This window comes from Passer domesticus, chromosome 7 (assembly GCF_036417665.1).
Source record: "Passer domesticus isolate bPasDom1 chromosome 7, bPasDom1.hap1, whole genome shotgun sequence".
In the NCBI taxonomy this organism is placed as follows: domain Eukaryota; kingdom Metazoa; phylum Chordata; class Aves; order Passeriformes; family Passeridae; genus Passer; species Passer domesticus.
Window position 1 is genome coordinate 10,407 of NC_087480.1, and position 25,901 is coordinate 36,307.

The following is a 25,901-nucleotide window of genomic DNA, read 5'->3' on the forward strand; positions in this document are numbered from 1 at the left end:
TTTTTTTTTTTTTTACTCCCAGGGAGCCTGAAAGGTTCTACTGCTGCTTTTTTTTTTCTTAATATCTAGGAAGAGAGACAAAATTGAACTGAAAGGTAGAGAGAAAATAGAGAGAAGGAAAGAGTGAGACATAGGTAGAGAAAAAGACAGGGAGAGAAAGGAAGAGAAATGGAGAAGACAGAGAAGAACTAAGGAGACGGACAAGAGAGGAGAGTGAAATAAGATGAGATAACAGGAGACAGTAAAAAGAGTAGAGAGTGAAAAGACAAGAGAAGAAACAGGAGAGAGTGAAAAGAGAAGGGAGAACAGAAGTCAGTGGAGAGAAAATAGTGAAATGAGAAGGGAGAGAACAGGAGTGAAAGAAGAGAGAGTGAAGAGAGAAAGAGTGAAAACAAGAGAGCAAGAGAGTTAAGAAAGACCCAACTCAGAGGGAAAAGGAAGACTGGTTAGGGTTAAAGTGAAAATGAAAAGGAGTAAGACCAAAAAAGAGCGAAAAAGGGGAGGAGAGGGGACAAAGAATGAGTGACTGTAAAAAAGAAGAACAAAAAGCTACAGTTAAGGCTAGAGAGAAGAAAAATAGTTACAGAGAAATAGTACAATACAGAAACAGAGGGAAAACAAATCAGGGAAACAGTTACAGAAGCACACAGCTACAGGCACTGAAAAACAAACACACAGTTAGAGACAGACAGAAATGAAGTTAGCAACAGAAAAGTAAAGCAAGAGGAAAAAGGAAGAAGGGCAGTGGAAAAAAATTACTAAACCACACCAAATAAAGACAGGAGCCAAGGGGGGGTTGGGGGAATCTTTATTCAGGTTGATGCAACTTTATTAAATGAATTTTCCTATTTACACTTGAGCAAAACACATGGAAAGAGTGTATACAAATGTGAGTACACATACAATCCATACACATGCTGGTAAAAGTCCAATTTACATACAGAGCAATATACAGAAATGCAAATACAAGACAACACCAAACATAAGCCAAACACATATTAACACAAGATGACAACCTTTTTTCTACTTTCATTACACTTGGATTTATTGTTACAGGAACCCCAAAACAAAGGCAGCACACAGAACGCAACACACATCCATTGTGAACACCTCCTTCACATTACACACAAACCCATCCTCGCTCGCACCTCAACCGCCCTGCTGACCCCCGGCACGCATTCGTGCCGCTCCTCGGGAACGTGGTTCCCGGGAGCCTCCAAAAAAATCCTCCTGCCTGACAAAAACCCCGGTCCCGGGACGGTCCGCCCCCAAACTTTGGCGATGAACGTCGCCTCGCGGACCGGCCGGGACCGAGGAAAAAAAAACCCAGCCGGGGGGAAAAAAAAAAAACCCCCCGGCTGGGGATTTTTTATTCTAAATTTTAAAATGTGTTGAAAAACCTGAAAGGAAAAAGTCATACACACAAGGTTAGAACCAGTCATCAACACACGCACCCACAGCTCTCCTTCAGCTTACACACAAACCCACCCTCGCTCGCACCTCAACCGCCCTGCTGACCCCCGGCACGCATTCGTGCCGCTCCTCGGGAACGTGGTTCCCGGGAGCCTCCAAAAAAATCCTCCTGCCTGACAAAAACCCCGGTCCCGGGACGGTCCGCCCCCAAACTTTGGCGATGAACGTCGCCTCGCGGACCGGCCGGGACCGAGGAAAAAAAAACCCAGCCGGGGGGGAAAAAAAAAAAAACCCCCCCGGCTGGGGATTTTTTATTCTAAATTTTAAAATGTGTTGAAAAACCTGAAAGGAAAAAGTCATACACACAAGGTTAGAACCAGTCATCAACACACGCACCCACAGCTCTCCTTCAGCTTACACACAAACCCACCCTCGCTCGCACCTCAACCGCCCTGCTGACCCCCGGCACGCATTCGTGCCGCTCCTCGGGAACGTGGTTCCCGGGAGCCTCCAAAAAAATCCTCCTGCCTGACAAAAACCCCGGTCCCGGGACGGTCCGCCCCCAAACTTTGGCGATGAACGTCGCCTCGCGGACCGGCCGGGACCGAGGAAAAAAAAACCCAGCCGGGGGGGAAAAAAAAAAAACCCCCCCGGCTGGGGATTTTTTATTCTAAATTTTAAAATGTGTTGAAAAACCTGAAAGGAAAAAGTCATACACACAAGGTTAGAACCAGTCATCAACACACGCACCCACAGCTCTCCTTCAGCTTACACACAAACCCACCCTCGCTCGCACCTCAACCGCCCTGCTGACCCCCGGCACGCATTCGTGCCGCTCCTCGGGAACGTGGTTCCCGGGAGCCTCCAAAAAAATCCTCCTGCCTGACAAAAACCCCGGTCCCGGGACGGTCCGCCCCCAAACTTTGGCGATGAACGTCGCCTCGCGGACCGGCCGGGACCGAGGAAAAAAAAACCCAGCCGGGGGGGGGAAAAAAAAAAACCCCCCGGCTGGGGATTTTTTATTCTAAATTTTAAAATGTGTTGAAAAACCTGAAAGGCAAACGTCACACGCACAAGGTTAGATCTGGTCAGCATACACTCGCACACGCAGAGACAAGCGGACGCAGACGGTCGCTCACACTCACGCAGACTCGCATGCTCTTCGACTTAAATGCTCGCTGCAGCCCTACTTGAAACCATGAACGTGCTTCGACGTGTCATCTGGCTGCTGCTCCTTCACGTCAAATGGTAGATTCCAGGAAAATCGGTCGCCTCAGGGACCTGTGAGACAACGGGAGGTGGTCAACGAGTGGCTGACGGCTAGGACTTGTCCCTGCTCCGGGCCCCTAAGTTTTCTACCCAAAATCCCATAGAAGATAGATGAATGGTAAAGTTTTTATAACTGTTCCACCTAACTGTGACTACATGCCAGGGCAGGGCAGCTCCGACCGTAAGTGGCGCAATACAAGTACGCACAATATGAGCCAACAGAATTACATACCATACAAGTACGCACAATATAAGCCAACAGAATTACATACCATACAAGTACGCACAATATAAGCCAACAGAATTACATACCATACAAGTACATGCAAATATATGCCAACATAATTAGATACAATATAATTACATACAATATAAGCCAACATAGGTACATACAACATAAGCACATACAATGTAAACCAGGACTTCGGATAACTCTCTGGAAGATTAATTCTTGAGCACCGTACCCTTTGAGAAGATGGAACCTACAGAACTATGGCAGTCACATGAGGAGGGTGTAAGACACTCCCTATAGAAGCCCAAGAGAATAGCACAGGAAGAAAAAGGCACTACCGCAGCTGAGACGGAAGACTGATGAGAACCTCTTGTGTACTACTTTGTGTCTCAAAAGAGAGATGGCAGAATAAGCGATGTCCGGGAAGGAACGCGAGTAAAATATGGCCGATACGGCACGGAATGAGGCCGATATGGCGTCGAGATGTAACAAAGGCCTACGACACGGAAGACGATGGACACAGACAACGTAACACAGACACAGCTGACATAACACAGACACAGGTGGAAACTGCCTAGCAGTTTCACCTTATGGACTCAAGATTCCTAGCGCAAGATGAGCCAGAGGCCAAAGATGCCAAAGTAAAGCGAGTCCTATGGCAATAGCGTGTGACGATGAAATGCAACTCCTTAAAAGAAGTTAGTGCCAAAGCAGTTAAGAGGATGCTCGAGAGGCTCGGTGGGCCTAGAGAAGGAAGCAAAGACTGCCGGGTGACGGTGGCTATAGCTCCGGACCCGAAGGCGAGCTCCTCGGGAGAAAGATCCACGACGATGTCGAGGGTCGAAGGAGGCTGACGACGCAAAGTTCGCGAGAACGCGGAGACGGGTCGGAACTGCCCTGCCCGGCAAAGGCTCTGGTGAGGCCGAGGAGAAACCCTCTCCCTTTACATCCGAGGGACCTGTTCCGCTACGGATTGCTCCGCTAAGCTAACATCACATGGCCTCCTGTGATAGTAAAGGTTTTTCCCCTTCTCCCAACTATGGACCCCAACACTCAGCTTTTGGATGACGAGCTGACAAAATCCATCCCCGGTGGGACGTGGACGTTGAGACGGTCTCGTGTGCTTCGGTGGTGCTCTCTCCAAACTTTGCCTACGAAGCTCCTCGTGGTACCTAAGACAAAACAGAAAATGTGACTATTGCCCTCAAAAACAATAATCCCCGGGACTCCTCCACACCACTGCCCCGGCTCACCTCAAATCTTGATTTGACTCCAGAGTCTGCCTGGAAGGTACCTGCAAAACGAAAAGGTACACGCTTAGCGTGCTTCTGCATAACGCTCACCTATGAGTCACCCTGCCTAAACAGACTCACCCCCTCACACCTGTTCCTTGGCACACCAAGGGCAGTGATGGAACCGGCAAAGAAACAAAGCAAAAAAGCATGCTCTTGCTTTGTTTCTTTGCCTAACCTCCCTAACCTGACAAATAAGCCACAAGTACACCATAAGCTTGCACCCACCTGGCATCGGGCATCCTCAGCCGGCACGGATTGAAAGTGGACTGCCTAAAAAAAAAAACAACAAAAAACAGTGGATGCTTAGAGTTGCACCAGAAATTGAGACCCCAGCAATAGCAAGTGCTTCTGTGCACTGGTCACTCCTCACCTCGACCACTTTGCCTTGACTGCTGCTAGATGGCTTTACTTCCTAAAAATAAACAAAAAGAACAATGCTGTAACAGAGTCACCATTTACACTCCCCCTGCAGAGACAAACAGGGACTGATCTGCTCAGGGGAACCCACTCACCTGGGATAGGGAGTTCTGCCGTGGATTTTATCTGTCTGCATCTGAAACAGAGTCAGGACAAAGTTCAAAGGGCAGCAGGATAACTTCACAGCTCCAGACAACTTCCTAGAGTCAACCTAGGAATACCATCTAGAATCCAACTACACCCCACATTACAAATTTCAAGCCCCCAGGATGTGTCCTATTACACCAGGCTACGCGGCAGGGCAGAGCAGCTCCGGCACAAACGTGTGCGAACGCCCGTGACACGGGACAGGACAAACAATGAGGACACAACGGGGACTACTATCTCTTGACAAGAAGAATGACTGCAAGGACTGAGAGAATGGAAAATGAAATGACTGAGGTGAGATTGACAGTGAGGTGATGAGGCTCAGACAACCATGGAGGAAGTATCTCCTAAGAGAATGATTTCGTCAAAGAACTGCAAAGATGGACGTCTGAGAATCCTACGGGCAGAATCCTCTACCTGTCTTTGCATTCTTACAAGCCCTAATCTGCCATAATGGATCCTTGCGATGCGCAGCAGTACGTACGGCTCAGAACAAGACCCGCAAAGACATCTGACTGGATGCTCCTAAAGAGAAATGCAATTCTGATGCCTGTCTGAGCTCCTGAGCCAAAAGTCCTACTGCATTTGTGCCAGGCCAAGAAATGCAGAGATCACAGACGCTAAGAATGATGCCAGGGTTTCTGATGGGCCCCTCAAAGGGCTAAGGTAGACGATGCATGACATGAGACATATAAACAACACCAGGCACGTTAGACAAGTGACACGATACACACTGGGGCTGCTCTACCCTGCGCACCTCAGCGCTGGGATCAAAAGTGACACTTTCCCTTTATGTGGCCTAAGGGGACACTACTTGGATAGCCTCAGCCCCAAAGCAGACTCAAAAACCCCTCCCGGTGAGTCCCAACCCAGCACCCCGCATTCACCCCCTCGGCAAGTCGTAGCCCTTGACTTATCTCTCAGACATCTGGGGATGCCAATCTGCATCAGGTGCAAAAGAAGGCCGCCTTGCCATCTGGGAAGTTCTCGCTGTCACTGGGCTGCTGCCTCATAGCTACATGAAAGAAATTAAAACATCAGTGTATGGTCTTACCAGCACATTGCCCAAAACCCAACTCTTCCGCTACTCACCATCTCCTAATGCCATTAGCTTCAGCGACGCTTGGAGGCCGATGCCATCGTGGCAGGGTGTGCCTGGTTTAAGGGGAGACAGGGAGATGTGGCATTGCTGAAACCTGAGCGGACCCTCGCTCCTCCTCCCTATTCCCTGACTCACCGCAACTCCTCGGCGGCTGCCAAAGGCCAGCCGGATGGCACCTGTAAACAGAAAGGTTCAGGGCTTCATCGCAGAGTCCTGCGATCCTCCACAGGGCTCGCAAGAGCAGCAAACCCGATCCATCGGCCGGTTGGGGGGTGGGGGGGCTCGGCCTACTCCAAATGGATTGCCTAAAGCACACAAACAAGACAGAAGGCTTAGAGTTGCACCAGAAACTGAGACCCCAGCAATAACAACTGCTTCTGTCCACTGGTCAGTGCTCACCTTGACTGCTGATATCCAGCTTTACTTCCTAAAAACAAAACCAAAGAACAGTGCTGTAAGAGTCACCATTTACACTTCCCCTGCAGAGACAAACGGTGAATGACCTGCTCGGAGGAACCCCCTCAGCCAGGATGGGGTGCTCTGTCACGGATTTTATCTGCCTGCATCTGAAAGAAAGTCAGGACAAATGTCAAAGGGCTGCAGGATAATTTCACTGCTCCAGGCACCCTGTGTCCATCTACAAATCCCACCTATAATCCAACAACACCCCACACTACAAATTTCAAGCCCCCAGGATTTGTCCTATTACACCAGACTATGCAGCAGGGCAGAGCAGCTCCGGCACAAATATGTGCAGACACCCGTGACACAGGACAGGACATGACAAACAAGGGGGACACAACAGGGACAGGAATGTCTTGGCAAGAAAAATGACTGCAAGGACTGAGAGAACGCAAGATTAGATGACCGAGATGAGATTGATGGCGAGCTGATGAGGCTCAGAGAACCCTGGAGGAAGAATCTGCTAAGAGAATGGTTTATTCCAAGAACTACAAAGATGGATGTCTGAGAATCCTACGGTCAGCATCCTCTCACTATCTTTGCATTCTTACAAGCCCTAATCTGCCATAATGGATCCTTGCAAGGTAAATACAGCTCAGAACAAGACCTGCAAAGATATCTGACTGGATGCTCCTAAAGAGAGGTGCAATTCTGAAGCCTGTCCGAGCTCCCGAGTCAAAAGTCCTGTGGCATTGGTGCCAGGCCAAGAAATGCAGAGATCACAGATGCTAAGAATGATGCCAGAGTTTCTGATAGGCCCCTCAAAGGGCTAAGGGAAAAGACATGAGAAAGCCAAACACACAGAACGCACAATAGACAACTGACACGATACCCTCCGGGACTGCTCTGCCCTGAGCACCTCAGCATTGTGATCAAAAGTGACGCTTGGCTTTTGTGTGGCCTAAGGGGCCACTTCTTGGACATCCCCAACTCCAAAGCAGACTCAAAAAACCCTCCTGTGAGTCCCAACCCAGCACCCCACTATCATCCCCTCTGTGGGTCATAGCCATCGACTTATCTGTAGAGATGCCGGTCCGTGTCAGATGCAAAAGAAGGCCGCCTCGCCATCTGGGAAGTTCCTGCTGTCACCGGGCTGTTGTCTCTTAGTCAGCCGCATTCGAGAAAACAGAGCATCAATGCCTGATCTTGGTAGCACATCGGCCAAAACCCGACAATTCTGCTACTCACCGTTCTCCGAGCAATGCCTGGGTCTCTTATGAATGCTGCACGCATCGGCTGCGCTCGGAGGCTGACGCCGTCATTGCAGGGTCCACCTAAGTTAAGAGGAGAGAAGGTGATGTGGCATTGGTGACACCAGAGCGGACCCTTGCTCCTCCTCCCTATTCCCCGACTCACTGCAACTCCTCAGCCACAGCCAAAGGCTACCCGGGTGACACATTTAAATAGGAAAGGCAGAGGCTTCATCACCAAGTCCTGTAATACTTCCACAGGGCTCACGAGAGCAACGATCACAGTCCATCGGCCAGTGTGTGATGGGGAGTTATGCATACTCCAAATGGATTGCCTAAAGCACACACAAATGAGAATGCATGCTTACAGTTGCACCAGAGATTCAGATTGCAGCAATAACAACAGCTACAGTCCACTGGTCACTGCTCACCTTGACCACCCCGCCTTGACTTCTGATATGTGGTTTTACTTCCTAAAAATAAAAACAAAGAACAGAGTCACCATTTATACTCCCCCTGCAGAGACAAACAGGGACTGACCTGCTCAAGGCAACCCACTCACCTGGGATGGGGTGATCTGCCATGGATTTTATCCGCCTGTATCTAAAAGCAAGTGAGGACAAATGTCAAAGGGCTGCAGGATAACTTCACAGCTCCAGACATCTTGGGTCCATCTACAAATCCCATCTATAATCCAACTACAGCCCACACTACGAACTTCAAGCCCCCAGGATTTGTCCTATTACACCAGACTAGGCAGCAGGGCAGAGCAGCTCCGGTACAAATATGTGCAGACACCCGTGACACAGGACAGGACACAAGAAACAAGGGGGACACAACAAGGACAGAAATCTCTTGGCAAGAATGACTGCAAGGACTGAGAGAACGCAAGATTAGATGACCGAGGTGAGACCGATGAGGCTCAGAGAACCCTGGAGGAAGAATCTGCTAAGAGAATGGTTTATTCCAAGAACTACAAAGATGGATGTCTGAGAATCCTACGGCCAGAATCCTCTACCTATCCTTGCATTCTTACAAGCCCTAATCTGCCATAATGGATCTTTGCAATGCACAGCAGTATGTACAGCTCAGAACAAGACCTGCAAAGACATCTGATTGGATGCTCCTAAAGAGAAATTCAATTCCAATGCCTGTCCAAGTTCCTGAGTCAAATGTCCTGTGGCATTGGTGCCAGGCCAAGAAATGCAGAGATCACAGATGCTAAGAATGATGCCAGGGTTACTGATAGGCCCCTCAAAGGGCTAAGGTAAAAGACATGAGACAGCCACACAACACAATGCACAATAGCCACATGACAAAACACACCGGGACTGCCCTCCTCTGCTCAGCTCAGCACTGGGACCAAAAGTGACACTTTGCTTTTGTGTGGCCTCAAGACAACATTTCCTGGATATCCTCAGCTCCAAAGCTGACTCAAAAATCCCTCCTGGTGAGTCCTGACACAGCAACCCCCTTCCATCCCCTCTGTAAGTCACAGCCCTCAACTTATCTCTTGGCTGTCCAGGAATGAGAATCCACATCAGGTGCAAAGCAAGGCCACCAGGCTGTCTGGGAGGTTCCTGCTGTCACCGGGCTGCTGTCTCCTAGTCGGTCAAGATAAAGGAAACCAGACATCAGTGCATCATCTTAGCAGCATATCGACCAAAACCCAAAAATTCTGCTACTCAACGCCTCCTAAGAATGACCGGGTCCTCGGCCCGCTCGCTTCGGCCGTGCTCTGAGACCGACGCTGTCGTCGCTGGGTACGCCTGGGTAAAGAGGAGATGAAGTGATGTAGGATAGCTGAGAACTGAGCGGACCCCAGCTCCTCCTCGATACCCCCCCAACTCACCATGGCTCCTTGGCCATTCCTGAGGGCTACCCAGAAGCAACCTTTAAATAGAAAATTTGAAGGCTTCATCGCAGGGTCCCGCAATACCTCCACAGGCTCATGAGAGCAGCAAACCTGGTCCATTGACCAGTTGGTGACAGGGGCTTGGCATAACCTGAGTGGATTGCCGAAGGCACACAAACAAGAACAGAGGCTTAGAGCTGCACCACAACTTGAGACCTGAGCAATAACAACCGCTTCTATCCACTGCTCACCTTGACCACTTCAACTTGACTGTTGCTATATTGCTTTACTTCCTAAAATAAAGAAAAAGAACAATGCTGTAACAGAGTCACCATTTACACTCCCCCTGCAGAGACAAACAGGGACTGACCTGCTCAGGGCAACCCACTCACCTGGGATGGGGTGCTCTGCCATGGATTTTATCCATCTGCATCTGAAAGAAAATTAGGACAAATGTCAAAGGGCTGCAGGACCACTTCACAGCTCCAGCCATCTGGGTCAGCCTAGGAATATCATCTAGAGTCCAACTACAGCCCACACTACAAATTTCAAGCCCCCAGGATTTGTCCTATTACACCAGACTATGCAGCAAGGCAGAGCAGCTCTGGCACAAACACGTGCAGACACCAGTGACACAGAACAGGACAGGACAAACAATGGGGACACAACAGGGACAGGAATCTCTTGGCAAGAGGAATGACTGCAAGGACCCAGAGAATGCAAAATGAGAGGACATAGGTGAGACCGATGGTGAGCCGATGAGGCTCAGAGAACCGTGGAGGAAAATGATGCTAACTGAATGATTTCTTTTAAGAACTGCAAAGATGGATGCCTGTGAATCCTACGGTCAGCATCCTCTACCTATCCTCACATTCTTACAAGTCCTAATCCCCAATAATAGATCCTTGCAAGGCACAGCTGTCCATACAGCTCAGAACAAGACCTGCAAAGACATCTGACTGGATGCTTCTAAAGAGAGGTGCAATTCTGAAGCCTGTCCGAGCTCCCGAGTCAAAAGTCCTGTGGCATTGGTGCCAGGCCAAGAAAGGCAGAGATCACAGATGCTAAGAATGATGCCAGGGTTTCTGATAGGCCCCTCAAAGGGCTAAGGTAAAAGACATGAGAAAGCCAAACACACAGAACGCACAATAGACAACTGACACGATACACTCCAGGACTGCTCTGCCCTGCGCACCTCAGCACTGGGATCAAAAGTGACGCTTGGCTTTTGTGTGGCCTAAGGGGCCACTTCTTGGACATCCCCATCACCAAAGCAGACTCAAAAATCCCTCCCTGTAAGTCCCAACCCAGCACCCCACTATCATCCCCTCTGTGGGTCATAGCCATCGACTTATATGTAGAGATGCCGGTCCGTGTCAGGTGCAAAAGAAGGCCGCCTCGCCATCTGGGAAGTTCCTGCTGTCACCGGGCCGTTGTCTCTTAGTCAGCCGCATTCGAGAAAACAGAGCATCAATGCCTGATCTTGGCAGCACATCGGCCAAAACCCGACAATTCTGCTACTCACCGTTCTCCGAGCAATGCCTGGGTCTCTTATGAATGCCGCACGCTTCATCTGTGCTCGGAGGCTGACGCCGTCATCGCAGGGTTCACCTAGGTTAAGAGGAGAGAAGGTGATGTGGTATTGCTGACACCAGAGCGGACCCTCGCTCCTCCTCCCTATTCCCCGACTCACTGCAACTCCTCAGCCATTGCCAAAGGCTACCCGGGTGACACATTTAAATAGGAAAGGCAGAGGCTTCATCACCAAGTCCTGTAATACTTCCACAGGGCTCACGAGAGCAACGATCACAGTGCATCGGCCAGTGTGTGACGGGGAGTTATGCATACTCCAAATGGATTGCCTAAAGCACACACAAACGAGAATGCATGCTTACAGTTGCACCAGAGATTCAGATCTCAGCAATAACAGCTTCTGTTCACTAGTCACTGCTCACCTTGACCATCTCGCCTTGACTGCTGATATTCAGCGTTACTTTCTAAAAAGAAACAAAAAGAACAATGCAGTAACACAGAGTCACCATTTACACTCCCCCTACAGAGACAAACAGGGACTGACCTGCTCAGGGCAACCCACTCACCTGGGATGGGGTGCTCTGCCATGGATTTTATCCATCTGCATCTGAAAGAAAGTTAGGACAAATGTCAAAGGGCTGCAGGACCACTTCACAGCTCCAGCCATCTGGGTCAGCCTAGGAATATCATCTAGAGTCCAACTACACCCCACACTACAAATTTCAAGCCCACAGGATTTGTCATATCACACCAGACTATGCAGCAGGGCAGAGCAGCTCTGGCACAAACACGTGCAGACACCAGTGACACAGAACAGGACAGGACAAACAATGGGGACACAACAGGGACAGAAATCTCTTGGCAAGAGGAATGACTGCAAGGACCCAGAGAATGCAAAATGAGAGGACATAGGTGAGACCGATGGTGAGCCGATGAGGCTCAGAGAACCGTGGAGGAAAATGATGCTAACTGAATGATTTCTTTTAAGAACTGCAAAGATGGATGCCTGTGAATCCTACGGTCAGCATCCTCTACCTATCCTCACATTCTTACAAGTCCTAATCCCCAATAATAGATCCTTGCAAGGCACAGCTGTCCATACAGCTCAGAACAAGACCTGCAAAGACATCTGACTGGATGCTTCTAAAGAGAGGTGCAATTCTGAAGCCTGTCCGAGCTCCCGAGTCAAAAGTCCTGTGGCATTGGTGCCAGGCCAAGAAAGGCAGAGATCACAGATGCTAAGAATGATGCCAGGGTTTCTGATAGGCCCCTCAAAGGGCTAAGGTAAAAGACATGAGAAAGCCAAACACACAGAACGCACAATAGACAACTGACACGATACACTCCAGGACTGCTCTGCCCTGCGCACCTCAGCACTGGGATCAAAAGTGACGCTTGGCTTTTGTGTGGCCTAAGGGGCCACTTCTTGGACATCCCCATCACCAAAGCAGACTCAAAAATCCCTCCCTGTAAGTCCCAACCCAGCACCCCACTATCATCCCCTCTGTGGGTCATAGCCATCGACTTATCTGTAGAGATGCCGGTCCGTGTCAGGTGCAAAAGAAGGCCGCCTCGCCATCTGGGAAGTTCCTGCTGTCACCGGGCCGTTGTCTCTTAGTCAGCCGCATTCGAGAAAACAGAGCATCAATGCCTGATCTTGGCAGCACATCGGCCAAAACCCGACAATTCTGCTACTCACCGTTCTCCGAGCAATGCCTGGGTCTCTTATGAATGCCGCACGCTTCATCTGTGCTCGGAGGCTGACGCCGTCATCGCAGGGTTCACCTAGGTTAAGAGGAGAGAAGGTGATGTGGTATTGCTGACACCAGAGCGGACCCTCGCTCCTCCTCCCTATTCCCCGACTCACTGCAACTCCTCAGCCATTGCCAAAGGCTACCCGGGTGACACATTTAAATAGGAAAGGCAGAGGCTTCATCACCAAGTCCTGTAATACTTCCACAGGGCTCACAAGAGCAACGATCACAGTGCATCGGCCAGTGTGTGACGGGGAGTTATGCATACTCCAAATGGATTGCCTAAAGCACACACAAACGAGAATGCATGCTTACAGTTGCACCAGAGATTCAGATCTCAGCAATAACAGCTTCTGTTCACTAGTCACTGCTCACCTTGACCATCTCGCCTTGACTGCTGATATTCAGCGTTACTTTCTAAAAAGAAACAAAAAGAACAATGCAGTAACACAGAGTCACCATTTACACTCCCCCTACAGAGACAAACAGGGACTGACCTGCTCAGGGCAACCCACTCACCTGGGATGGGGTGCTCTGCCATGGATTTTATCCATCTGCATCTGAAAGAAAGTTAGGACAAATGTCAAAGGGCTGCAGGACCACTTCACAGCTCCAGCCATCTGGGTCAGCCTAGGAATATCATCTAGAGTCCAACTACACCCCACACTACAAATTTCAAGCCCACAGGATTTGTCATATCACACCAGACTATGCAGCAGGGCAGAGCAGCTCTGGCACAAACACGTGCAGACACCAGTGACACAGAACAGGACAGGACAAACAATGGGGACACAACAGGGACAGAAATCTCTTGGCAAGAGGAACGACTGCAAGGACCAAGAGAATGCAAAATGAGAGGACATAGATGAGACCGATGGTGCGCTGATGAGGCTCACAGAACCCTGGAGGAAGAACCTGCTAAGACAATGGTTTATTCCAAGAACTACAAAGATGGATGTCTGAGAATCCTACGGCCAGAATCCTCTACCTATCTTTGTATTCTTACAAGCCCTAATCTGCCATAATGGATCCTTGCGATGCACAGCAGTACGTACTGCTCAGAACAAGACCTGCAAAGACATCAGACCGGATGCTCCTAAAGAGAAATGCAATTCCAATGCCTGTTTGAGCTCCCGAGTCAAAAGTCCTATGGCATTGGTACCAGGCCAAGAAATGCAGAGATCACAGATGCTAAGAATGATGCCAGGGTTTCTGTTAGGCCCTTCAAAGGGCTAAGGGAAAAGACATGAAACAGCCAAAAACACAGAATGCACGATAGCCACGTGACACAATACACTCCAAGACTGCTCTGCCCTGAGCGCCTCAGCACTGTGATCATAAGAGACACTTGGCTTTTGTGTGGCCTAAGGGGCCACTTCTTGGACATCCCCATCTCCAAAGCAGACTCAAAAACCCCTCCCTGTAAGTCCCAACCCAGCACCCCACTATCCTCCCCTCTGTGGGTCATAGCCCTCGACTTATCTGTAGAGATGCCGGTCCGTGTCAGGTGCAAAAGAAGGCCGCCTCGCCATCTGGGAAGTTCCTGCTGTCACCGGGCTGTTGTCTGTTAGTCAACTACATTAAAGAAAACCAAACATAAATGCAGTATCATGGCAGCACATCAGCCAACCTAACAATTCTGCTACTCACCATTCTCCTAACAATGCCTGGCTCCTGCGGCCGTAAGCTTCGGCTGCGCTCGGAGGCCGACGTCGTTGTCGCAGGGTTCGCCTAGGTTGAGATGAGGCAAGGTGATGTGGCATTGCTGAAACCAGAGTGGACCCTTGCTCCTCCTCCCTATTCCCCAACTCACTGCAACTCCTCAGGCAGTGCCAAAGGTTACCCGGGTGACACCTTTAAATAGAAAAGGCAGAGGCTTCATCAGAGTCCGGCAATACTTCCACTGGGCTCACAAGAGCCGCAATCACAGTCCATCAGCCAGTGTGTGATGGGGGCTTTGCACCCTCCAAGTGGACTGCCCAAAGCACACAAATGAGAATGGATGCTGAGTCTGATGATATTGAGCATTACTTCCTAAAAATAAAGACAAAGAACAATGCTGTAACAAAGAGTCACCATTTACACTTGCCCTGCAAAGACAAATGGTAAGTGACCTGCTCGCGGGAACCCCCTCACCTGGGATGGCGCTCTCTGCCATGGATTTTATCCGTCTGCCTCTGAAAGAAAGTCAGGACAAAAGTCAAAGGGCTGCAGGACAACTTCACAGATGCAGATATCTTGGGTCAACCTAGGAATACCATCTAGAATCCAACTACACCCCACACTACAAATTTCAAGTCCCACAGATACGTCCTATCACACCAGACTATGCAGCAGGGCAGAGCAGTTCCAGGACAAATAGGTGCAGACACCAGTGACACAGGACATGACAAACAAGGGGACGCTAAACACCACACATTATGCTACACACGGTGTGACAAGGATGAGAAAAAAGTTCCTGGCAAGATTTATAATGGCAAGGACCAAGAGGATGTCAAAAGAGATGACGGATGCCAAGGCGACAGTGAACGGAGGAGACTCCTCTAAGGAGCACAAGAAAAGACTAGAACAGAGTGACCTGTTATAAGACCTGTTGATCACAATGATCAAGACGGCTGTGAGACAACGCTCTGTTTAGAATGTTCTCCATAGCATACAATCTTGTAAGCCCCAGGACATCACAACTCATGGCTGGATAGGATAGGTGGTGATGCAGCCGGGTACAAGGCCTCAAAGGCGTCCGACTCGATGCTTCCGAGATGTGACTTGGACGCAGCCGAGCCCGCCGGTAAAAGAACAAATGACATTGGCATACCGCCGAGAAGCGCGAGCCTTCGAGAACCTAGAGATGATGGCTGATGCTTGTGGTAAGGGCCTCGAGGGGAAAAGGCAGAGATATCTGATCCAAGTGGCCCCAGAGACACACTAGGTAACACAGTATACACTGGACAACACAACATAGACCGGAACTGTTCTGCACTGCACACCCTAGAGCTGCATTCAGAAGCAGAGCATCTCCCTCGAGCTGTCTTAAGAGGCCCCTTAGAGGACATCCCTTTACCCTCTGCAAACTTTTAGGTCTGTCCCAGGAATTGCCAACCCACTACTCTCCTATCATCCCATCTCCAGGCCTTGGCCCCCGACTTATCTTTTGGATGACCGATGATGTGAATCCATGTTGGACCTGAAATGAGTCTGCCTCAGAGCAGGTCTGCCATGATCACCTGTTAACCTCTCAGTCAGTTACAATAAAGTAAACCAAAAACAACATATGAGTTTTGTGTTATGTGGGCCAAATCCCAGCAAGGCAACTACTTGCCCTCTCCTGAGCTTGTCTGGGTCCTCGAGTCTCCGGCTTCGTCCCGAGTCCAAGGTTGTGGCTGTTATTATGAGCGGCACCTGGGTTAGAGAGAGGCAAAGTTACGTGGCATTTCTGTGACCGCAGTGGATGAGCTTGCATGCTGCAAGACATGTGAATGCCTCTGCTACGCTTGTGAAAAGGCTTGGACACTGTTTCTCACCCTGCTGCCTTCAAAACCCCCCACAATAACTCCTAACCCAATATGTGCTCACCTTCCCTCTCCTAGTCACAATCCTCAGTTCATCTGAAGCCTCAATCTCAAACATGAACTTTGACACAGGGCAGCTCCCTTTTGTGACATGATGAATCTGCTGATAAAAGGGTTGCACTTGACACAGCCTAGAATTTCTGGAAGTTGCACTCCTCCTAAAAAACCCAAAACAAAACAAAAACAAACAAAACAAAAACAAACAAAACAAAAACAAACAAAACAAAAACAAACAAAACAAAAACAAACAAAACAAAAACAAACAAAACAAAAACAAACAAAACAAAAACAAACAAAACAAAAACAAACAAAACAAAAACAAACAAAACAAAAACAAACAAAACAAAAACAAACAAAACAAAAACAAACAAAACAAAAACAAACAAAACAAAAACAAACAAAACAAAAACAAACAAAACAAAAACAAACAAAACAAAAACAAACAAAACAAAAACAAACAAAACAAAAACAAACAAAACAAAAACAAACAAAACAAAAACAAACAAAACAAAAACAAACAAAACAAAAACAAACAAAACAAAAACAAACAAAACAAAAACAAACAAAACAAAAACAAACAAAACAAAAACAAACAAAACAAAAACAAACAAAACAAAAACAAACAAAACAAAAACAAACAAAACAAAAACAAACAAAACAAAAACAAACAAAACAAAAACAAACAAAACAAAAACAAACAAAACAAAAACAAACAAAACAAAAACAAACAAAACAAAAACAAACAAAACAAAAACAAACAAAACAAAAACAAACAAAACAAAAACAAACAAAACAAAAACAAACAAAACAAAAACAAACAAAACAAAAACAAACAAAACAAAAACAAACAAAACAAAAACAAACAAAACAAAAACAAACAAAACAAAAACAAACAAAACAAAAACAAACAAAACAAAAACAAACAAAACAAAAACAAACAAAACAAAAACAAACAAAACAAAAACAAACAAAACAAAAACAAACAAAACAAAAACAAACAAAACAAAAACAAACAAAACAAAAACAAACAAAACAAAAACAAACAAAACAAAAACAAACAAAACAAAAACAAACAAAACAAAAACAAACAAAACAAAAACAAACAAAACCAGAAATTACAAAAGCACCTTACCACCCCTGAACATACAATCCAAAATAATAAACTTAAATACTCCCTGTGTCCAATACTGTTTTCTTCACAGCATCTTCAAAGCCTCTGTTGCTTCATATGCCCAAAAAGCACCTGCTGAAAATAAGCAGAGGTAAGCTGAAAGAGCCTCTTCACCAAAATGAGAGGAGAGCTCTTATCCCAGCAGATCCCAGAGAGGGAATGAAGCCCCTCAGCAAAGGCTGGGGTTAATATACCCCTGATGGTGCCCGCCTCTCATTGCCACGGCACCCAGGAAAAGGGAGGGGGCAAATCCCACCAGGTATAAAAGCCCTCTGAGCGGCTGCAGCTGTTTGGTTCCTCTGACCTGAATTCAAAGGGAGTAAAGGGCTTGATATAGGGGAAAACTCTTCAGGGAAATGACAACACTTTCTTTTTTGCTACAGCTACTTGGGACAAAAGTGCGGGAAGCTGGTAAGACATAAAACTTTATGTTTAGGTAGTATAGCTAGATAAGTAGGATAATTTGTTGTTAACTTGCATAATTATTCCTTAGTAGCTGCTAAGCAGTACTCCGCATGTGACTACATAGGGTGGAGAAGAACAGCAAGGATATGAATAGTGTAAGTCTCCTTGGGACCTCTAATCAGTGGTTATGTTATAAATAAAAATAAGAAAAATAATAGGCTCCCAGGTGGTATTAGGATTGCATATGTGCTAGGCTTGCTGTCTTCTGAGATATTTGGTACAAGGGTATGGGTAGAAGTACCTTGAAATGCAGTTTTAAACCCTTAAAATGCTGAAAAGGCAGAACTTCCTTCAAGTGCACCCCTTAAAATGAGGAAATGGGGCAGTAGCCTCCCCTTAGACTAATACAATGGCAAATAAATGGCTTTTCCCCTTTAATTTAATCCCCTAAATTATTGGGCAAAGAGATGTGTTCCTCAATTTAAATCTCTCCAGTAATGGAAAAAGGGAGATTTTTCCATCAATTCAAACTCTTAAAAAGGAGGGACAGTTGAGCTTCCCCCTCACTTTAAGCCTTAGGATGATGAAAAGGGGGGAGTTACTCTTAATTCAAATCCATAAAAAAGCATCATCAAGCTTTTTCCCTTCTGGTTACACTGTCCAGTAATGGAAGATGGGGATTCCCTAACAGCATGAAAAAGGCGGGGTTTCCTTCAATTGAGACCATTAAAATTGCAGGTGAAGCAGATTCCTCTTCAATTTTAAATGCAGACAATTGTGGGAAGGGAAGCTTTTCCCCTCAATTTAAATCCCGTTTCTCCTAATAGCCTCTCTCTTTTCTGGGGGCACTGGGGAGGGACTGGTAGAAGGGGAAAGCTGAAAGCCCCCCCCGGGACCCCGCATGCTGCCCTACCTGCTCAGGTGCTGCCCCTTGGCGAGAAGGCACTTCCCTCGGCATTTTCTCCGTCCCCCGGCGCATCCGGCTGCTCTGCAGCCCCTGCGGGATGCGCCAACAGTACTTCCTGGAGGGACACTCGGGATACTTCCGTTGCCTGCTCCGGACTAGCAGTTTCCTGTGCAGGTGTGCTCAAGTAACCGTCTGAAAGCAGCCTCTGGCAGGAGCTGCCCCCTTCTCATTCTCACTGGTCACACCTGGAGCTGCTGCACCTTGGAGTAGGGGATTTTAGCCAGATGTATAGAGTACTTGCTGCAGGACTCAGTAACTCATGGTCAAAAAGATTTTCTCCAGGCTGTGAAATTAAAAAAAAAAATAAAAAAAAAAAAAAAAAAAAAAACAAAAAAAACCCACAAAAAAACCCATTAAAAAACCAACAAAACCAAAAAAAACCCAATCAAAAAGAAAAACAAACAAACAAACCAAAAAACTGAGAAGTCAATTTTTTACTGAAAGAAATTTATAATCCAGAAATTTGTATGGACTACCTGTCAGCTCTCAGGAAATACTCCCTAGTATTTACATCTTTCAAGGTTGTCGAAAGAGAAGTTGAGCACCCTGCTAACTTTTCTTGCCCTTACATAGTGAAGCAATCTAATATTTGACAATGAATTTTATTGGCTTCTGGTTTATAAGCCATAAATGGTATCAGTTACGATTTTATGATGCTATTTACAGGTCAGTGTTCTGAGGGTACTTCCAGCTCTCCCTTGGCCCGCTGTCCTGCGCAACCAGGCCTCTGTGCCGTGTGTCTGTGCAAGGCAGCTGGTGCATCTGTTTTGAAGAAGAAGAGTGAGGTTTGTGTGTTGACACTTAGTACCGGTTCCCTTTGCTGTTCAGTATTTTACGTTGTTTATTTTGAATAATGGCCTTCTGATTGTTTCTAAATCAAAGGATAGGTATTTAGAGCTTTAATTATTTTTTAATGGTGCCTTATCTGAGGGGAGCTGTCCAGAACTGGGTAAGTCTGATGACTAGAGAGCACGAATAATATTTGCACAGCCTCTGTATTTTCGGTGCTCGGTCAGTGACAACTAATGTAAATGACAAAAGCTGAGGAAATGCAAAAATACTGCCGTAATTGTGCACTTTTTAGTTTAGGTACCAAAGTGAAACGTGCAGTGATTTGAAGAACGCTCAGCCCAAATGGAGCTAAACATCCTTTAATTAACCTTTGCAGGATGGAGGTGTTCTGAAAAGGGAGCCTCTTAGCTAAAAAGTTATTCAAGAAGGTCTTGGAGCATGGCAGCCAGAAATGCCTGAAGGGTTCACAGAAACTGCAAGCACCTGTTAAAAGCACGAGTATATGAATCTTTTTGTTTTAGAATAAAACATCCTGAAGAGTCAGCCACCCACATTCTTCCTCCAAAGAATCACAGATTCTTAGCTCCTGGGCTCTGAGGTATAATTACATTATGAGGAGGTTTGGGAGAGCTGAAAAATCACCATAGCAACCTCCTGGCAAAAATCTTCGCTCATCCTATGTAAAGCAAAATTTATTTTTATCCGAATGGCCTTAATGAGCCTTAATGTGTTCTGTGGTGGCTCTCTGCTTCATTTCATTGTACTCCTCAGACACACTCTTTTCCCGCTTTAAGTCCTAAAGGTTATCTTCTAAGTCTTTCCGTGAAAGTTTTGACTAGAAATGGATGCAGGATGCTGGCTATTCAGTCAGGGTCTGCACACCCAGCTTAGAGGCACTGTCAGGGCTTTCTCTTGTTGTTTTTCTCTGTGTTTTTAGGAACTTCACCACTTTGTCAACAGACTGGAAGCTGCTAACAAGCTTACAGAGTTGTGGCAGATGACCAAAACACATTCGGTGTCATTGTATAAACTTCACCTCTTTTAGAAACCGGCAGAACGCAGAGGGTTTGTGTAGCTGTGACCTTTACAGAGATGGCTGATCTAGTGACTCAGCCCGGTCAGGAGGACTTCTGGGCTTCTGTGCTGTCAATGCCATTCCAGCAGATTGCAGGAGCAGTTTGAATTTCTCAGCCAAGTGGGAAGGAGGTGCTCACCAACATCTCTTTTTCAGAACACGCCTAGGAAATGAAGAGCTTCCTGTGTTGGCCTGAACAGCACTCTGCTGATAAGGTCCTTTGCATCTTGGTGGCTGCTGCTTGTCTTTTTCTCCTGACAGGTACAGTAATCCCGCTATGGTTAATCACATGGATGGTGCTGCCAGCAGGCTCTGGGCATCCCCCAGCCCGGAGAGTGTCTGATGGTGTCTTGATTTGTGCACACACAGTTTATCCCTACAGGAGCCCACTTTCTTTGTGTTCTGTCCCAGAGCAGCGGTTTTTCTTAGTCTGGCCCTTTCCCTTCAGCCTGAAGAACACTGACCAAGTCAGGACAAAATTCATACCCTTTCTTGGGATACTGGCTCAGTCTGGGCTGCAGATGAGTCAGTACAAATAAGAAAATACATCAAGGGGTGAAATGTCAGGTTTTGATGGCATCGCAACCGTCATCCACGTTTGGAGGTGCAAAGACTTGTGGTTTTGTCATTATTCACTTCTTTCCCTCCTGAGTGTCTACCGTATTTCTGCATAGTGTTTTTCTAGTTTTACTTTGGTCGCCGTAAAATAGGAGCTGTGCAGTTGCTCCTCGGTGTCTTGGGAAATGCATGAAGCTGCTGACAGAACCGAGTTCTGCGGTAATGATTCAGGCCCTGAGTTCAACACGGTAAGCTGTGCATCGTGAGCATCCTTTCACTCTAACATAAATCCCAGCATCCTTTCACTCTAACATAAATCCCAGCATCCTTTCACTCTAACATAAATCCCAGCAAAACAATAACTAGTTCTAGGCTGGTTTTTGTATTCCTTTCTTTCACTTCTCTTCAAGAACAGTGCAGGGCACAGAGATAATTCGTGCTTTTAAAATGCACCCTGCAGGACTGGGGTCACTTCCAGCATACTGGCCTGTTGAGGAAAACTCGGACTCTTCCCAAAGAAAACCTTCATAATAAAAAGACTGAATTAACATCTAGCTCCTGCCAAATCTATCAACTTTCTCCCAGCTTTGGATGAGAAAATTGAACACCCAACCTGGTACTGGACCATGTAGACCCTAGAGCTGAACTACGTATTGATTCCTATTTGACATAGGAGGACTTGAGGACTTTCTTTTCCATTGCGCAGTTAAACCTGTCTTTTTACTGGTAACATGGGGGGCTCAGTTAAATTTCCAAGGTAGCAGGAACGAGAAATAGACTAAACTTCTATATTTTGTAATCGTAATGCAGGGAGGTGCTGAAATGAGGATGTAAGGCAGCTTTTTCTTTAGAAGCGGTGCATTATTTCCCTTTTTTACTCTCTTTCCCAATGTGGTTTGTTTACAGAAGCACTCTCTCTGTATGGAGAACTCCTGGCTTTACTGGGAAGGAATGATAAATATGTGTCCAAGTGTGTGTTCTCATTCTCTCACTGACTCAGTCTGCATCTCTTCCTCCCCCCTACCTCACCCACGTGCTGCTTTCTGGTTTTCTTCTTCATTTTAAATAATCTGAGAGAGGGATGAATATCCACTATCTGAAAATGATTGCTAATAATATAGAAATATATTTATTGCAATTCTCTTATTGGTTAGTATAATTTTTGATGCTCACGTGTTGGAAACCATACATGTTTACAGGATGCCAAACAAACTCTTTATTAAATTATTAAATCAAAATCCTTGAGTTAGACTTTAAAAAGTCAGTGTACAGTAATCTCATGGCTTCAGACCTCATCTGGCATCATGTCTCAGTCCTCTTTTCCCAAGCAGAATCACATTCATGTTAATCAAAGCAAATGAGGTTGCAGGATGCAGGTCACTGGTTCCTCACCTACCTGCTGGTAGCGTTCCTTGACGTGTGAGAATAACCAGATTTCTTTTCGTCTGGTGATACTGAGAGCGAAAGAAATAAAGTACTATCTGTGAAGTTGCAATCATGCTTTCATTTGCCAGGAGATGGAAACAAAATTCTGAGTGACATCCCTGATCAGAATGGGTTTGGGTTTTGTTTGGCAATTTTTCTGTTGTTTTTTTTTTTTTTTTTCCCCCATCAGATTTTTCCGATCCATCCTGCCTAACACTGGGTGATAGCGTACATCATCTGTGAGGCAATGGTTTTTGAAATATTACACTGATGAGAACAGGAATGGAGTGGAGCCTGTGATTGCCCTGCAGATTCAATTCTACCTGGAGAGAATCTGCAAAACTGAAATGTACAGGGATACGAGTCAAGCCCCAGGTGTTCCAATAGTTTGGAATGTGGCGCGATGGATCATATCCTAATATCGTGTCTATATTTCTGTAGGAAAGAAAAATGTATTTATCCCAGTCATAGGGCATGCCTGATGAGTCAGAGCTGAATTTTAGTCGCTTCATTGTCCACTTGCTCCAGTTTGACTCTGTGCTGACTTCACAGCCTCTGGCTTAGTGCAAAGGGAAAAATCAATTCAGTGCCTAGCAAGTAGAAGGTTAGGTATTGCAGCATGCCTGCTCAGAAGGGGCTTTTGATTTCAGCTCCTTTAAGTGCTTGGAACTTCAGAAGATAATTTGAAGTCATTCAGGATAAAAATAGGAGACTTCAAGTTATTGCCAGCTCCTGTTTCTGCTGTTGTCCACGGGTGAATTGTCATTGATTTGAGTGAGTTGGACTGCTGTATTTTGAGCATGGGTGAGTCTCCTTAACTTGAACTACAGTAGAGAGAACAATGTTTTATGTATGAAGCATGGTCTTACCCTGCTTCTTTCTGACCACGCTCCTTATTCGTAGACATTTGGCTTTGTATTCATATTTTGAATTGATTTCTCATAGTCAGAGCTGGAATGTCAAGTCTCTGACAGTCATGTCAGAGTGTGAAGTAAAAAATACTGATTACCACCCTTGCGAGGAAATGGCACTTCTGGGGCAAAATGTTATGATCCTGTTTTTCTTTCAGCACCCAGGCCTGTAAGGCAACAGAGTGATTCAGTTCACTTGCAATTTTCTTTTGTACGTGTGTGCAGAAATATTCACAGTGACAGAGGTTTGCATCCAAAAAGGAGACAGAGAAGGCCTGTAATTTTCCTCAAATAAAGGGAGAGGCCGTGAGGCATTTCCCCCAGGGTCTCTCAAATTGTTGGAAGACACAGCCTCCTTTTAATCCTGTTTTCCTGGCCGCATCATCCTCTCTCTTTCCCCATTGGCTGAGGTACTTGAGAGATACAGACTTACCGAATCACCTGCTACATGACCCCCTGATATGCTACCCCCCTCACCCCTCCACCCACCCCCACCCATTTTTTATCTCTGTTCAGTCAATTAGTACCATTGCTCGCAATTTTATGGTTCCTTTCTGTTACTATCTTATCTATCAGTCTCTGGTCTTACCTACAAGCAGGCTTGAACAGTCTGTTTGTAAAGACACACTCAGTCCTTTCACAGGTGACAAACATAATCCATTTTCTCCCTGTCTGCCTGGTGATATGACAGATTGCATAATTTTTTTGCAGATTGCAAAATGCAAAAGTCACATCTGCTTTGACAAGGCGATTCACTTCAAGGAAAATTAGCTATGAATGAATGCCTGCAGTCCTTTGCTTTGAAAACAACAGGCAGGATGGCCAGCATTTAAAATGGGAATCTTTATGCCAGGTTATCATTAACCCTGAGACAATGAACATCAATGTTCCTTTCACAGGCATTACAAATGCCTTTCCCTGAAGGCTGGCACAGCTTACATGGGCAAGAAGGGAACACAGATAACTGTCCTCCAACACAAGAAATGAAAAAGGATAAAGGTGCATAAGCTCTGGTTTTTCATGTCATCGAAATCCTGTTTTCTCCCTTGCTATGCTGTGTTGACCTCTCTATGAAGAAGAAAACTCTGTGTGGGTGTATTTTGCCCTTTGCCTTCACCCTGCTGAGGTCTGTGGAACCACAGCAGGTCCTTGTAACAATGACCTTTGCAGAAGTACTCAAACCTTTCTTTCACCTGAACCGTGCTTTCCCTCGCCCTTTTGCCAGTGTGGATTCTCAGGCCTTTTATGGTTCTTTCCAGCAGCCTTCAGTCAAGCATCCTCAACAAGGGCCCTCATGCTGTCCCCAGTACCTCCAGCTGGTACCAATGGTACCATGCCACGTAAGTGCTCAGGGGGGCCGCCTTAAAAGTTAACATGGTTATCATTGACACTCACTAACGCTGTAGATGTGACAAGTGAAGTCACATGTTTAAACTCCTGCCGCTTAGCAAGGCATCCCATGTCAGCAAATCCACCTGTCTCTGCATGTGCATTCTCAGCAGGAACTAAAAACTGAGGCAGTGTACCTCAGGTATGAACCACAGCTTGGTTGTTGAGGTCTGATAGTGTAACTGTGTGTTTGGGCCCTTGAGGTCTTTAATAAAATTCCTATCGATGCAGCAGTAACATAGACTTGGATGCTGTGGTCTGGAGTTTCCCAAAGAGCCTCGGTGATGTGGGAATGGGAACACAACCATGGTCCTACAGGAGACTGAGGAGACGGGAAGGAGAGCGGGCACCTTCCGTGCGAGCTGCAGGACGTTTCTCACCTCTGTCCTCTCCTTACAGTTGGATTCTTTAACGTTCACACGAACTTCTCTCTTCTCTACAAAGTGGAGAGGGCACCTGATTGCTATGATGCAAGGAGGCTTCTTGAACACTGGGTGAGTAGCTTGCTTTTCTCATTCTCATGTGTTTCTAGCAAGTATCACATGAGGGCAGCTGGTAGGGTCATAGAATACTTTGGGTTGGAATAGAACGGGTTGGAAGGGACCCCTATAGGACATCTAGACCCACACGCAATGTACAGAATGCAAACTGTTGGGACAACATAGAAATGAGCATCCATGTAGCAATTGTGGTGTTCCAGAACTGTGTTATTCAACGTATAACAGGACAAAATGAAATTCTGAAGGAAGGGAAAAGCGTAAAAATTTTGCAAAATTCTTAGTCACTGTCATTGGGATTTAGGACTTTGACAATTCTGAGTTTACAAGCAGGTCTAGAAAAAGCATTGATATATCATGTTAATAAAAATGTTATTGTTTTCTTTCCAGTTTAATATCATATTTACGGGAGAAGGATTTGTTGTGACAAATTTTAAAGTCAGGTAAGGTTCTGGCTGTGTGGTGATGTCACC

At 46.4% G+C, this 25,901-nt stretch overlaps 1 protein-coding gene and 2 long non-coding RNA genes across 5 annotated transcripts in view; 1 reads left to right on the forward strand and 2 right to left on the reverse strand.

The window, feature by feature from the left end:
- Window positions 1-782: 782 nt before the first annotated feature.
- LOC135304199 (uncharacterized) lies at window positions 783-14,094 on the reverse strand. The gene is made up of 24 exons (XR_010365625.1): window positions 13,189-14,094; window positions 13,045-13,086; window positions 12,783-12,951; window positions 12,615-12,700; window positions 11,482-12,528; window positions 11,338-11,379; window positions 11,076-11,244; window positions 10,908-10,993; window positions 9,775-10,821; window positions 9,634-9,675; window positions 9,380-9,533; window positions 8,090-9,296; window positions 7,959-8,000; window positions 7,694-7,862; window positions 7,526-7,611; window positions 6,275-7,439; window positions 6,011-6,180; window positions 5,866-5,928; window positions 4,722-5,788; window positions 4,580-4,621; window positions 4,435-4,479; window positions 4,168-4,208; window positions 3,253-4,086; window positions 783-2,694 (listed from the first exon to the last, which is right to left on the reverse strand). It is a non-coding gene; the product is annotated as an uncharacterized LOC135304199 (long non-coding RNA).
- A 429-nt stretch (window positions 14,095-14,523) lies between these two features.
- Window positions 14,524-17,550, reverse strand: LOC135304200 (uncharacterized). The gene is made up of 4 exons (XR_010365626.1): window positions 17,411-17,550; window positions 16,243-16,396; window positions 14,806-16,068; window positions 14,524-14,703 (listed from the first exon to the last, which is right to left on the reverse strand). It is a non-coding gene; the product is annotated as an uncharacterized LOC135304200 (long non-coding RNA).
- Window positions 17,551-17,690: 140 nt separating this feature from the next.
- Window positions 17,691-25,901, forward strand: part of ADGRG4 (adhesion G protein-coupled receptor G4) — a 30,419-nt gene continuing 22,208 nt past the window's right edge. For 2 of the 3 annotated variants that reach the window (XM_064426400.1, XM_064426398.1), the window contains exons 1-5: window positions 17,691-17,820; window positions 20,805-20,909; window positions 24,802-24,882; window positions 25,331-25,425; window positions 25,819-25,871. In XM_064426400.1, the coding sequence (XP_064282470.1) occupies window positions 20,819-20,909; window positions 24,802-24,882; window positions 25,331-25,425; window positions 25,819-25,871 (320 nt within the window). In that variant the 5' untranslated portion in view covers window positions 17,691-17,820; window positions 20,805-20,818. Of the gene's footprint in view, window positions 17,821-20,804; window positions 20,910-21,322; window positions 21,455-21,666; window positions 23,436-24,801; window positions 24,883-25,330; window positions 25,426-25,818; window positions 25,872-25,901 lie in introns of those variants that run through there. The other variant, XM_064426399.1, reaches the window with a different exon arrangement.